Source organism: Zingiber officinale, chromosome 1B (assembly GCF_018446385.1).
Source record: "Zingiber officinale cultivar Zhangliang chromosome 1B, Zo_v1.1, whole genome shotgun sequence".
Classification (NCBI taxonomy): domain Eukaryota; kingdom Viridiplantae; phylum Streptophyta; class Magnoliopsida; order Zingiberales; family Zingiberaceae; genus Zingiber; species Zingiber officinale.
Genome location: NC_055986.1, coordinates 21,831,272 through 21,845,406, shown reverse-complemented (window position 1 = coordinate 21,845,406; position 14,135 = coordinate 21,831,272). Strand labels below are relative to the sequence as shown.

General features: G+C 35.2%; 2 protein-coding genes across 3 annotated transcripts; one reads left to right on the top strand and one right to left on the bottom strand.

Moving 5' to 3' along the window:
- The first annotated feature begins 2,310 nt into the window (after positions 1 to 2,310).
- On the top strand, positions 2,311 to 2,883 carry LOC122032665 (zinc finger protein ZAT12-like). The gene has a single exon (XM_042592015.1). It carries the CDS (start codon positions 2,311 to 2,313, stop codon positions 2,881 to 2,883), a length of 573 nt encoding a protein of 190 aa, XP_042447949.1.
- Positions 2,884 to 6,053: 3,170 nt separating this feature from the next.
- LOC122052550 (ubiquitin-conjugating enzyme E2 7-like) lies at positions 6,054 to 12,346 on the bottom strand. Of its 2 annotated transcripts, XM_042614129.1 has the most exons (6): positions 12,092 to 12,344; positions 11,879 to 11,981; positions 10,991 to 11,088; positions 10,825 to 10,925; positions 7,640 to 7,717; positions 6,054 to 6,332 (listed from the first exon to the last, which is right to left on the bottom strand). In XM_042614129.1, the coding sequence occupies exons 1-6, from the start codon at positions 12,138 to 12,140 to the stop codon at positions 6,255 to 6,257; spliced, it is 507 nt and encodes a 168-aa protein (XP_042470063.1). In that variant the 5' UTR covers positions 12,141 to 12,344; the 3' UTR covers positions 6,054 to 6,254. The 2 variants fall into 2 exon arrangements, with proteins under 2 accessions (XP_042470063.1, XP_042470072.1); XM_042614138.1 differs by lacking the exon at positions 7,640 to 7,717 and having other exon boundaries at positions 12,092 to 12,346.
- Between the last annotated feature and the right edge of the window lie 1,789 nt (positions 12,347 to 14,135).

Genomic DNA, 14,135 nt, shown 5'->3' with positions numbered 1-14,135 from the left:
CTATTAGTTGAGCATGAGTAATCTTTATTGCTATTAGATTAACATGAGTAGCTATATATGTTTCTTTTAAAGCATACAGTTTCTAGTTCTTCTTGTATACATGCATATCCGTGTTTTTGTGAGTTAGATAGCGCTTACTAAGCAAATTTTGTTTGTAGATTGCATTTCCTCTTACTGCAGATAAAAGAAAGGAAAAGATTTAGCAAGGAAGACGACAAGGTGGTGCGGATGGTGTGTGATGCCAGGACTGTGGGAGAGACTTGAGAAGTTATTGAGTTTACGTGTTAATGGATAAGAAATAATTGAGTTGTACTTTATGGTTTATGTCATTTGAGATTGTATTTTATATCCCATGTTTTTATTGAGTTCGTTCGTGTTTTAGATTGCATGTTGTGATGAGTTTCTGTTTAATAAGTAGATATTTTTGTGTTTGACACTTGTTAAACTGCATGAGTGTTTGATACATGTTCCAGCCGCCTGTGGCTGATGTATATATTTATGTATCTCAGTTTATGGTCACCGGTACAGGGGAGACTCTGCTGAAATTTTTCGGTAAGGACTCCTCGTGGTTTCGATCATACCGGTTAAGTAGAGTCAGTAGTTAAGTAACAATCACCCTTAGAGAGTAGTAATAATAGTAAGAAGGGTGGTCGTTACAAAAGATAAGTGCAACAGTTTGTTTTTCTTTTTTATTTTTTTCAGTTCTAAAGAACCCACACAATCCACAGGAAAATAATTTTTTTAAAAAAAAAAGTAGAGAAATTTAATTAATTAGAAATCCATATTCCTACTATCAATATTTATTTATTGTTCCCGGAATCATGATGTTGCGGTAGGATATTTAGGTGTCGTTTGATTTAGAAGTTTAGAAATAAGGGAATGAATTCATTCCTAAATCTTATGTTTGGTTGATGGGAATGGAATCAAGATTTTGGAATGAAACTCAAAAACTTGGGTATGGATAAAACTCACCCCCTCCCTTGGATTTTGATGAAATAGAAATGTGAATTAAGTTTTGAACAAAAATACCCTTAGTATATTTGTTCAATTTTGCTTTCATTTTACACACTCTCTTTCCTTGATCTCTCTCATCATATTTTCTCTCTCCTCATTCTATCATCACACTTTCTCTCTCAACCTACTTTCTCTCTACTCATTCTCTCTCATCACACATTTTCTATCATTTTCTCTCTATATTTTCTCCTATCACACACTCTCTCTCCTTATTTTCTCTTTTTTCATTCTTTTCCATTACACTTTTTCTTTCATTTACACACTCTCTCCTCATTTTTTCATTATACTTTCTCTCTCTTCAATATCTCTTACCATTCTTTCTTTATTTTTTCTTATCACACTTTCTCTCTCTTCATTCTCTCTTATAACACTGTCTTGCCTCATTTTCTCTAATCATACTTTCTCTCCTCATTTTTCTCATCACTCTCTCTCTCATCATACTTTCTCCTTCCTCAATCTTTCATTTGCTCTCATCATACTTTCTCTCTCTTAATTTTTTTCCCATCACTCTTTCTCTGTCATCATAATTTTTCTCTTCTCAATCTCTCCTATCATGCACTCTCTCCTCATTTTCTCTCATCATACTTTCCCTCTCTTCATTTTTTTCCATCACACTTTCTCTCTCATCATTCTCTTTCATCATATGTTTCTCTCACATTCAACTTTCCCTCCCATTTAATTTTCTCTTATTTTCCTCTAAGGGTAAAAAAGGAAATGTAGGTTCATTCCGATTGAAAATATTCAAATAACCAAACATTAGTTTTAAGAATGATACCGAAGCTCATCCCCATTCCCATTCTCATTTCCATTCCATAATACTATGATATCCATTTCCAGTCCATAATATTATGATATCCATTTCCATTCCGATTCTTAGGAGAGAACCAAACGCAACCTTAGATTGTCATCCAGATATTCATAATTTGAATCTCATTTATGACGTATTTACAAAAAAAAATTCTTTCAAATGAAAGATGTAATAAAAAAATACTGGACTTATGAGCTGATAACACATGCACTTTCCAATGTATCCTATGGTCCATTTGCATTTTCCGATGTATTCTATGGGAGAAACTTTCATAGGAATTATTATTATTAATATTTACGTATTCATCAGGTTGCCCAAAAGTCCAAACTGGACGTGGACAAATAAATTTAATTAGTAGGAGGTTATTTGTTCAATCTAATACTATAAATACCGATCTATATCGTCTCTAATTTATATATCTCTCATTCATTTGCTTCGATCTTTATTCTTCAAACAACAAATTAATCTATTTTTTTAGCTTAAGCTACATGAAGAGAGATGGATTTCGAGGAGGAGGGGGAGAGGTTGAGTGCATCCGAATGGCAAACGTCTTGATGCTTCTCTCTCAAGGCGGCGCTGGCGCCGGCGCCGACGAGGGAGGTTGCTTCATGCAATTCTGCTGCCGTCCGTCGAAGCCCAAGCCCAAGCCGAAGTCGACGTCGACGTCGGGGCGGGTGTTCGAGTGCAAGACGTGCAACCGGCGGTTCCCTTCCTTCCAAGCGCTCGGCAGCAACTGCGCGAGCCACAAGAAGCGGCGCCTGGAGGCGGCCGGCGACCCCCGCGTCCAAGATGCCCCCGGCAAGATGAAGGTGCATGAGTGCTTCATCTGCGGCCTCGAGTTCTCCGTCGGCCAGGCCTTGGGTGGCCATATGAGGCGGCACCGGGTGACGGTTGCCGGCACCGTCGTCGAAGGTGGATTGATCGTGGCGGGGAAGAAGGCCAAGGAACATCGGAGAGAGATGCTGCTGGACTTGAATCTTCCGCCGTTGGAGAATGATCTCAAGCTCGGGTTGGGGTTGGAAAATCTGGCAGTGCAGGATAAAACGATACCCACACACTGATCAATTTAATTATTTTTTTCGTGTGGTTCCTTGTAATTTGGAAGAAGACGTGAATTAATCCCAAACAATGTTGTATTTATATTAATGTCCTTTTTCTATTCACACTAAAAATAATTCCAAAGTTTATTAGTAATTTCATAAATGAAACAATCAGTAATTTAGAGTTCAAGACTCAGCTACAACATATTATTATGAATTTTTTTCATCATTAATTTTTTCTGGTTGTTTTATAAAAAAAAATATAGTTTTCTTTAGTCTCATATATTAGAATTGACAACACTATAATCAAAGAAACTTTTATAAATATTTTAGGCCGACGATGTTAAAAAATATACTTTTCTTAATTTTTTTTTTACTAAGACAAGTATAATATTAAATTAAAATAAATTTTTTCATAAGGAAGTCCGTTACAGTTGGGATTCTCTAGTGTCACTATTACATGGGTCAAATAATTAATTCTTGGTTCATAAGGGTGACACTAGAAAATCCAAACAATTCGGATTTTCAAAGATCCAAATAGTTTATATATTATTATATTACACATGCAACGCATGTGCACGATCACACTAGTAAAGATAAAAGATTTGCTGCACTATAGAAAAATTAACAAATGATCTAATCGAAATGAAAGGGCCTCAAATTAGTTTAGACCCATCGTTGAGACCCACAAACATGAACAGAACAGAAAAGGTATCATGCTGAGAATTAATAGATTGATTTGAGCAATTATATTGTTTTGGTACAACACTAATTGAGATTACAACACTAATTGAAAATTAATGAGAAAAAGAGATTACTGAAGTCTGAAGCTGCAGACTTGGAACTACTTAATTCGAATCTGCGGAATGTCAGACTTCAATATCGTAACTGATCCAGGTTAACTGTTGAACAAGGTGAATGGTAGATGGAGGCAACATAAAAGTCAATAGGGCAACAGATCATCCTCCGATTCTTTTCTTATTTCTAATCAATACCCAAAACGTAAGTTCCAAGAAAAGCGTACCATACTGCCTGTGCTGTTAAGCATTAATAAAACTAAAACTTGAATGTATTCAAGGCTGTCACCCAAGCCAGTCAATCACCAAGTTTATTAAGGGTACGTTTGATTCAGGATTATTCTTGATAATTTTAGTTATCCATCTAAGGTTATCAATAAAAACCTTATTTGATTTAGGTATTCGATGATTCCCAAGTAATGTTCTATGCCCGGCACGTCAGCAAAAGGATCATGCAGCCCGGAATCAGAAAACCTCAGAAAACTAAAGTTTTTCTTGATTTCAGGGTTAACGAATTTTTTTTACCAAAAATATCCTCCGATAAGAAAAAATATGAAAAAAGAGAAAAAATGTAAAAAAATATATATAAAAAAAAATGTTTTAAAAATTTTAAAAATTTAATTTTTTTAAAAAATAAATAATTTTTAAAAAAAATAAAAATAAAAATTTTAAAAATGTTAAAAAAATTTAAAAATTTTAAAAATTAAAAAAAAAAATTTATTTTTTTTTAAAAAATAAAAATTTAAAAAATTTAAGAATTAAAAAAAAAAATTATAAAAATTTAAAAATAAAAAAAATTAAAAATACAATAAATAAATAAAAATTAAAATTAAAAAAATGTAAAAAATAATAAATATAAATATAAATATAAATAATATAAAAATATAAAAACATTAAAAAATAAAAAAAAACATAAAAAAGTAAAAAAATATACCAGAAAAAGAAAAGTAAAAAAACATTAAAAAATAAATAAATAATAATAATAATAATATTATTATGTATAGTTAGTTTTGTAACTGAGGGTAATACGGTAAAATATTAAAGTAGGGTATTCATTAAAACCTTCAAACAAACAAGTTTTTATTGCATTACCTAAGTTGAACCAAACAACATTTGGTTATGTTTTATTCCCTATAACCTTGATTATGTGATTATCTGGTAATCATATAACCAAAGTTATACATGATGACTTGAACCAAACGCACCCTAAAGGTTAAGATACCATTCTCAAGCATGGAATTTTTCAATTGTATAATCAGTTTAATTAAGATCAAACAATCTTGACCTTCCAATAAAGCCCTTGGAGAAATGAGAATTTCAGCCATATAATTTGTTAGCAACAATTGATCAATCAGTTTTCACACATCTCCATCACTTTATGTTCTCCTCAAGTCCCAGATCAATTGTACTAAAGGCCTTCATTAGTCATAGAAACAATTTTTGGTTTTGCCATAGTGATCTATAGGCCTTCAATACCATTTTTCTTGTTTAGATTGTACAAATTGTGCAAAGGTGGCTGTGTAAGTGAAAGAGAGAGTTTACGAGAGGGAGAAGCTTACCGACCTAAAGGGCCACCCATTTGCTACCAACATGCCCAAGTCTCTTTGTTTTGTTTTTTTTTTTTGTCTTATTAATCGAGATATCAAAGTATTGAATCTAATTAGTCCCAGAGACGAAGGATCCGATCCTACGAATCAACCATAAGGTAAATTCAAGAAATGCAAGTGGATCCTAACATGTCACCCCAACTTTATACGTGGTTTGAACTCTTGGGCGTTGAAAAATATCCATCATGAAATTTGAACCTCGCTGTATATATGGAAATCAATCCAACATAAGATTCGAACATTCCTACATAAAAATCATTCTTTCCATTTACCACCGCGCCACATTGCCAGGAGTAATCGTGCAAGTTTCGTGTCGTTATTGTGTATTGTCATGGATAACTCAATTTGATTTCAAATTGTCTTCATCTTCTATCGTACTTTAGATTAATGCATCAATATAGTGGGAAAATGCAGACGATGGACAACCTAGTACTGGTGATTTTTTTTTTAAAAAAAAACTATATATTAAGGTCATGTTTGGACGGACAGCTATTTTTTATCCTCTTTTCCATAGAATTAAAGTAAATAAGCCATGACGCCATCGAGGTTTTAGTAAATTATGAACTCAAATAGAAAAAATTCATATTCAAAAACATGAATAATTAGTATTTGACACCCTCAATTATCATGTAGACGGATATTAGAACCCGACTCCAACGGAATACTCAACGAAAGGAGCCAAAATGTCCACGAAATACTCGAAGTGAAAATTTGGGAGTTTGTAATACCGTCACATCGCAAAATTGGAGAGATGATAACGAAAAAATGCTATCCAAAATCATGGGCACAGTTCAAAGACTAGGCACACTGAAATTAACTAGAACGACCTCGAGTCATATATCTGGAAGACCATTATCTCCAGAGCATGCCTGCACTTCATGTTAAAGTCTGATCAGACGGTTAAACACTTAAAATTTGCAGACAACAATAATGATGGCTTGCAGAATTGGGCGAACTTGAAATCCTTTTAGATGGCTGCTTGCCAATCTCACATCATTTCCTGGGATCTTCTGACAACGCGACCAATCTTCTTCTTGAATGCGTCCCTATTTTCTCTCCATTCCTTCTGCAATTAGAAGTGCCAAATTTACCAAATCATATCATCCCAGAGGAGCGCTAGACAGGAGAGCCGGTGATTGAAAAATAATATATTAAAAAAAGAAGAAAGATAAGACCAGTATGCCATGTAAGAGATGCTGCTGAGATTTGAAAAAGGTAAAGAATAAAGAAATGAGCTACCAATGATTCAACTTGAGATTAATAGTAAGCAGCATAGTTGAACTAATCACGTATCTATTGAGATACAGCAAATAATACAACTGAATTAGATTCGATGTGTAACAGAATATTGTATAAATAAAATATTTGTAAAATTGTAGAAATAATAAATTGGCCAGGAGGCAAACCATGTGCACCTCGTCAAATCTTAAGGGGTAATCCAAGAATAGATTCACTAGTATTGTGCTATACTATGAAGCATAGTTGATACCCAAACAAGACCAGCTGGTTGGACCCGAAAAAACATGTGTGGATCCCTCTCCTGCTCAGGGTAGTTCAAGGATTGCATATCCAAAACAAGAAGTCTAACTGAACGATTTTCACACAACCCATAAGAACCGGGAAGTTTTTGGAATGGTTGTCATTATGGTTTGAAATATCCAAAACAATCATTCACATAAATAAATCTGTAATGGAAGCTTCTAGAATTGATATTTTGCTAGAGAAAATAATCAAAATCCTCATCCATATTGTTGGATGAGAACTTGTGGTATTATACAAGAGGTAATGACATGGAATTCAAATCCAAGAACTGCAGAAACATTAATCACACTGTTGGGAAGAATATCTAAGGAATTGTGTTGTGGTTGCATTGAGAAGAGTGAGAATCACATTAATCAATTCCATGTGAAAAAAGGACAATCCAATACAGAAGCTCTCGCCAGTGAAGGTCCTAAGAAAAGGTCGGACCACATTGGGTTAATTGCACGCAATCTTACCTTATATTTTTGTAAGAGATTGTTTCCACGACTTGAACCTGTAACCTCATGGTCATATGACAACAACTTCACCGTTGCGCCAAGGCTCCCCTTCACCAATTCCATGTGAAACAGAGCAAAAAAAAAAAAAAAAGGAAAAATACAAATAGGATGGGATGTTCAGATTATGGGCCTCCACAAAATGCAGTGAAATAGATCAAATCTGTATGGATTTAACGAACATGCGTGATACTTAATTTAGTCAACAAATAAGAGGCTTTAGATAAAAAGTCTTTCCACCTTATCCAATCACCTCTATGAAAAATCATCAAAACTTGTTGATTTTTTTTTCTTTTTTGGCTAAAAAGTTCAGCTAAATTATCATGTTTTGACTTACAGCAGCTTCAACATTTGCTGGAGATTCATCATTTGGACTTGAAAGCATTGAAATAATACTCAGAACTATACTCTCAACCTGCAGGTAAGCACTGTGATTATTTACTGTGTCGGCGCATATCCAATTGAGTAAAATATGGATGGATAGACAAAAAAAAATTGCATATTGAATTAACCTAGAAATGTTTTGTAAAGAATGTACTGCTGAATTGAAAGGCAAAGTTATAAAAAAAATAATGCATATGGCATGCAATCAAATCATCACAATGTGTGTGTATGCATGATTTAGCATTAATTGAACTCAAGTTTAAATTAGAATTCATTAAAGAATGTAAACCTACTAATAGGAAAATGAAATATGATATGAATAGGAAACACTCAGGAAAAGTTCTGTGGACGAAGATTGCAACTGAGATCTGTTGCATAGACAGTCAAGGTTTAGACAGTGTAAGCAAACAATATGCAGTGAAAGCAGTACATTATGCATATACGATATGAGTACAACTTCACAGATGCATAAAAGGTCATTATTAACAATGTATTTAACATTTCACTCAAAACATGTTCTTCTAAAAACATTTACACCTAGTGAACAATATGAAACATGCAAATATGATAAAAATGTGATGGACTTTCTAACAATTAGATTTAGAAATGAGGCATTAATATTTTGGCTCCGATCTTGCCTTAAAAGAATGAATGTAATGCTGAAGCTTGCTCTGCAGTGGGCTTTGGAAGGATTAGAGTTCTTACCCTGTATAGCAAATAGCCAATCTTCTAAATGCTTTATGTCTATAACAACTTCCATAATAATGCTAAGCTTCCTAAAGATTGTGAAAAGTCCTTCAAATTGACAAATGTATCTTAAAACTAATTCAATAACTTTCCGCACCATTGGCCACATTCTTGCTAAGGTCCTTGCCAATAATGGAAAGTCAAGCCTGATTCTATCCTCTACACTGAACAATTGGCTTTTCTTCCCAAATGAAGGTGGTGTTTGGTTTAGGGGTTTGGAAATGAGGGAATGGAATAATAGAAATATAAAGTGTTTGGTTAATGAGTTTGGGAATAACAATTTTGGAATCATTCCTAAATAATCTGAAATGAACAAAATCCAATTAAAGGGGTGAGTTTAGAATTCATTCCCAAACCCTTGTTTTCTCTCCTTCTCTTTTGTTTTCTGCAGCCGCTCACGAAGATGCCCTTTTTCTTTCGACCACCCACAAAGAAATCTGTCGCCCTTGGGATGGAGCCGCCGCTGGAGTTTTTCTTGCTGCCACATGCTCCCAGCCAACATCTTCTGCCGCCGGCCTCCTCTTGAGCAGTTGGCCACCCAAGGAACGCTGGCCAAAGGTTGGCCGGACAACCATAGTGCTGCTGCTGGAGCAAGACCCAGCCAAACAGTTGTCCAGGCACTTGCTGCCGGACTTCCTGCCAACCTTCCATGTTTAGGAAAGCAGCACGACACCTGCTGTGTTTTCCTCCAGCCGCCAGAAAGGAGGAAGGCCCTCTTTTGATTGCCGCTGGTTTCCTACCCTTGCTGCCAGAATTCTGCCACCTTGAAGGACTGTTCCGGCGTCCAATTATTGCTGCTGGAACACCGCCATCTCTGGACCTGCTGCTCTTCATTGGCAGTGGGTTTTTGCCTCCAAACAGTAGCAATAGTTGCTGCTGTTCACCTCGCTTGGTATCGCTGGGATGGCTGTTAAGCTGAATTTTGTGATAATAATGCATGGTTTTTGTGATGGTCTTGATAGATTTTGTGAAAACTACCATGGGGATAGCTATTATGCTTTACTTTGTAATAGCAATGCTGAGTTTTGTGATGGTTTTGATGGATTTTGTGCAATCTACCTTTCCTTCTCCCCACCTAGTCAATAGTCAATACACACGTAACGTATTGTCTACAATTGTTTTTCATGTTGTAGCAACTACGATTACGTAGCTGCTACAACTATGACCTTCGAAAGTTTGTTACACAGTTGTAGCAGTTATGAACCTGTAGCTACTATACAATTGTAGTAGTTACAATTTCATAGTTTGTTATGGGTGCGTAGCTGCTACAACTATGTAATAAACTTCTAAAAATCATAACTTTTGACTCGGATATCTGAATGAGATGATCTTTTTTTTTTTGAATTATAGATTTCTAAACGAGCTTCCATTCAAAAAAAAGATCGTCTAATTCTGATATTCGAGTCCAAAGTTAGGTGTTCGAAAGTTTGCTATACAATTGTAGCAGCTACACATGTTACACATGTTGTAGCAACTATGATTTCGTAGATGCTATAACTGTATAACAACTACGAAATGTAGCTATTACAACATAAAAAATAATTGTAGTTGTAGTAGTTATGAAACCGTAGTTGCTAGAACATGAAAAACTGATTTTTATTTCAAAATAATAATAATAAAATATATTTCAAGTTATTAGGAATAGCAAATAAGAAAATAATTACAAAATACCATAGAAGCAATTTTGGAGACAATGTATAGAAACCTTATAAGAATATTATGATTTGTTTTAAGGGTAAATATGAAATTTGTTGTACTTGTATTCCCAAACCTCTAGCAAACCAAACAACAGTTTTGGCAATCATACCTAATCCCAGCTTATAGACCAAATAGCTGTATTGGAATGACTAAACCTATTTCCATTTTAGTTTACTATCAAATTCATTCCAATTCCTGCACCCCAAACCAAACGGTAGAAGTAATTCTCATAATATTTTGATCACTAGTTATTAATCATTTTCTACATTAAGTCAAAAGTCAAAACTCATCTTATATTATGTTTAAGATTTAAGATTGAGTTTGCAAAAATCTATGGTCGTTTGTCATAGTAAGTGATTTCCAAATGCTTGAACACATGAATTCCCCACAACTATAGAATTGATTGTAATATCTGCGTCTTGGCTTCCTTTGCTACTAGAAAAAAATCATGATTTATTTTATCTTTTTTTATTCATGTTTAAGCTCACTAGAAAAAAAAATCAGGATGCATTACCTGGAACAACAGAATTTTTTATGTGGCCACTTGTTAGTACAAAAAAGTGAAAAATAACTACTAATAAAAAAAAAATGCAGATGATAGTCAATAAATTTTTTCATGAATATCCAAGAAATATAAAATTTAACATAAAATAGATATAACAATATAAAGCAGAACTATGAAAAAGATCCTACTGTGTGTATCGGCGTCCATCGCTCACTTGGAAGTTCATAACCATTTGGGTCTTCACCGGGTGGATGAAGAATTGATATGCAAACACGCCCATCCGGATAAACTGTGAATACATTCAATGCTAAACCACGTAGTTGAAAAAATGACACATTTTTAATAAATTCTAACCATTCGGGTGCCACATCTCTGATGTAAACCGCACTGATGGAGGACTGTTAGGATAATTGGGCGGGAAGCTCATAATTGCATTGAAGAAACCACCATCACTGCAGTGAGATTTACAGCCATCATACCTCATAAGAATGGCAGCATTTTCATAACAACTCTCCACCAGCAAAGCCAAAAGACAGCTTTTATCTACATAGCAATAGTGATACACGCAGGGAAGTTCATTTAAGCAATCCCACTGTGCCCCATCTTAGCTCCCCATGAATACGAAAGCCCAAGGAAAGCAGCATGTATATACATGAAAAATAGTGATACAAGTAGCGAACTTATTTAACCTATCCCACTGTATTCAATCAAATTCGGCAAGAATAGCAGAGTCAAATCAATCAACTAATTTTTGCTCAATTATTTCATATCTACATTTTTAGTACCTTGCATGAAGTCATCAACAATAATGTTAAACTTCTGATTTCTATTGGGCATTAAATATTGAATTGCAAAATTGTTTGGCACACTCTGAAATATATAATAACACAGAGTTTAGAAAGAAAATATACCCACTTTAGTTTGATCAGATTCTGTGAACGGAACACTTCTCTAATATTCTCCCAGATAAAAAATATATCAATTCCATAAAAGCGAAGCATTAATTTCATGATTTGAAGAATTAGTAATTCTTTTTTCAAAGAATAAAAAACAAATTTGGACCAAGATCCCAGAAAAGCCTGAAAACTCCGAGTAGTTTAGCCAACGAAACAAAACCAAACGAGGGGCGTAACAGCAAACCTATCCGATCTCAGATAAATGCTCCAGAAGAATTCATCGGATGAATAAAAACGAAATGAAAGTAAGCAACGGAATCACCCAATTTGGTCGCCGATGACTCACTATAGCGTGTCAGGTGGCCCGATGATGGTCACGTTCCACTCGAAGACATTACTATCGTCCACCAACCCGGCAGAGAAGCCATCCACCGGATTCTTCATCAGATCTGGTCCACGAACCACAAAAAGAACAACAAATCAAGAACAATGGAACAACAAGCCCTCGGCCGAAACCCTAGGCAGGATCAATCTGCGTAAGAAGTGAATCGTTCTGTACCCCTGAGCTGCTTCTGTAACAGGAGGTTCGCCGGGTTCGACACCGCCATCGACCACCTCTGCTCCTCCGATGGCGTGCGTTCAGCGGAAGGGAAGAAGAAAGAACGGAATATCGTGGGGGGAGAGAGAGATGCGGAATATACGGCAATCGAAACTAAGGAAATTGTTGCAAGGGATCTTTTACCTTTTAGATATCAAGATTATGTACATTTTTTTTTTTCCTTCTGAGGCTCAGTTTACAGGAATAAGGGAGAGGACATTGATGGAACATAATGGGGCGCTATTTATTTTTATTATCATCAAAGAATATCTTAATTTTAAAAATGAAAAATAAGAGTTTATTTCACTTTTCAGTAATTTTTTTAAACTAAAACTGATTGAAAAATTACTCATATTTAATTAAAACTGCTACAGACTTATTATATTAAAATATTTTTTTTTCAACTTGATAAAAATAAAAAATCAATAGCTCTTATTTATATTAGAATTGTGTCTTTGTCGATTGTGGCCCTTGCCTTTGCCAAATTAAGGCACTCATTTTCTATAATATTGTTCGTTGCTGTCTCACTCTCATTATTATAAATTATAATTTTTTTTTTTTGTCTTTGTTTTAAAAAATCAACAAAGGAGCTGTAGTACAGTATGATACTCATACAGAAGTTGGGATGATTGAGTTCTGGGAAATGCTCTAAATCTACGAAGCAGATCAACATTTAAATCGTTTACGGCACCAAGTCCAATGGGCATGTTGACCATCGCCACGTCGCTGACAATGCCCTTCGTGTCACTCTGGTCATGTCTCGCTCATGATGCTAATTGTTGTCTGTGCATATTTCTTGTCTCTCACGTACTCCCGTCATCCGCCACTACTCTGCCCGCTTGCATCGTCATCACTCACACAGCCATAGGGATAAACTAGAGATTTAACTTCCAATTTGTGAATACAGCGTAGCATTCACCTAGTGATGAGTGGTGGGCGGCATGCATATAGATTACGAGGCTATAATCATTCTGCCGAGAGTTTGTCAACCTTTTTTTATCTATAATAGAGTTTATTTCGAAGTTGCTCTGAAAATTTTGATGTTCATCTGCTCGATAACAATATCTATGACCTTTTAAGATTTTAGTTGCAAATTATATATACAGTTCAACCATTGTAAGATAGTGGTAAAAATTGTTAGATATAATTAATGTGAATGGAGAAGAGGTGAAAGAGAAAAGAGATTCCGTTGTGAATGAGATTTTAGTTCTATATTTGGAGTTTCATGACATGTTAATTGATTTATATTGATTCACATGCATTGATGATTTGAACAAATACATGGGGAGATGCTCTTTCTCACGTGTGGATGCGCAGAGGGTGCAAATCCAGGGTCTGAATTATATTGAACCAAGGTTGACTCGTGTGTGAGCACAACCTGCGTATACAGAATGTCGGACCACGTTTTGCCACCCGATATTAATGAAGACATTAAATCCATTAATGACGATATTAAATCCAATATTAAATGATCATAATTTGATATATAAGGAGGCTGGATCTTGAGCGAAGAAAAACAAAAATGAAAGCAAAAGAATTCCTCCACCTACGTTCCCCGATTTTGTTCTCTCAGTCGTGCATCCGCTCAACTGAACTACTCGTGATAGTACTAAGGTGCATTCTCAATTCGCCACATACGTACAACCAGTGCTTGGTTGTGTGCGTGGTTCTGCCATTGTATCCTGAGAAATAGATAACCCAAGAGAACCTCGAAGTACAACCAGAGGTGGGGTGAATCTGTTTCACGGAAACTACATTGAACATAGACATTGACATTTTCCTTGACGAATTCCGTTTCTGATTTTGCTATGGACTGCATCAACTCCGCGACTTGGACCACCGGAAGCTTTGCAGAACCAACCCGGCTGGCAGCCTGAGATTATCAACTCGGGTCATCTAGCAAAATAAGTTGAATTTAATTTAGTATATTTAAATTCAGTTAATTCTCCAATATCTCCAATAACATATTGTCCAACAATCTTGAAACAGATTCAATTCTGTTGAG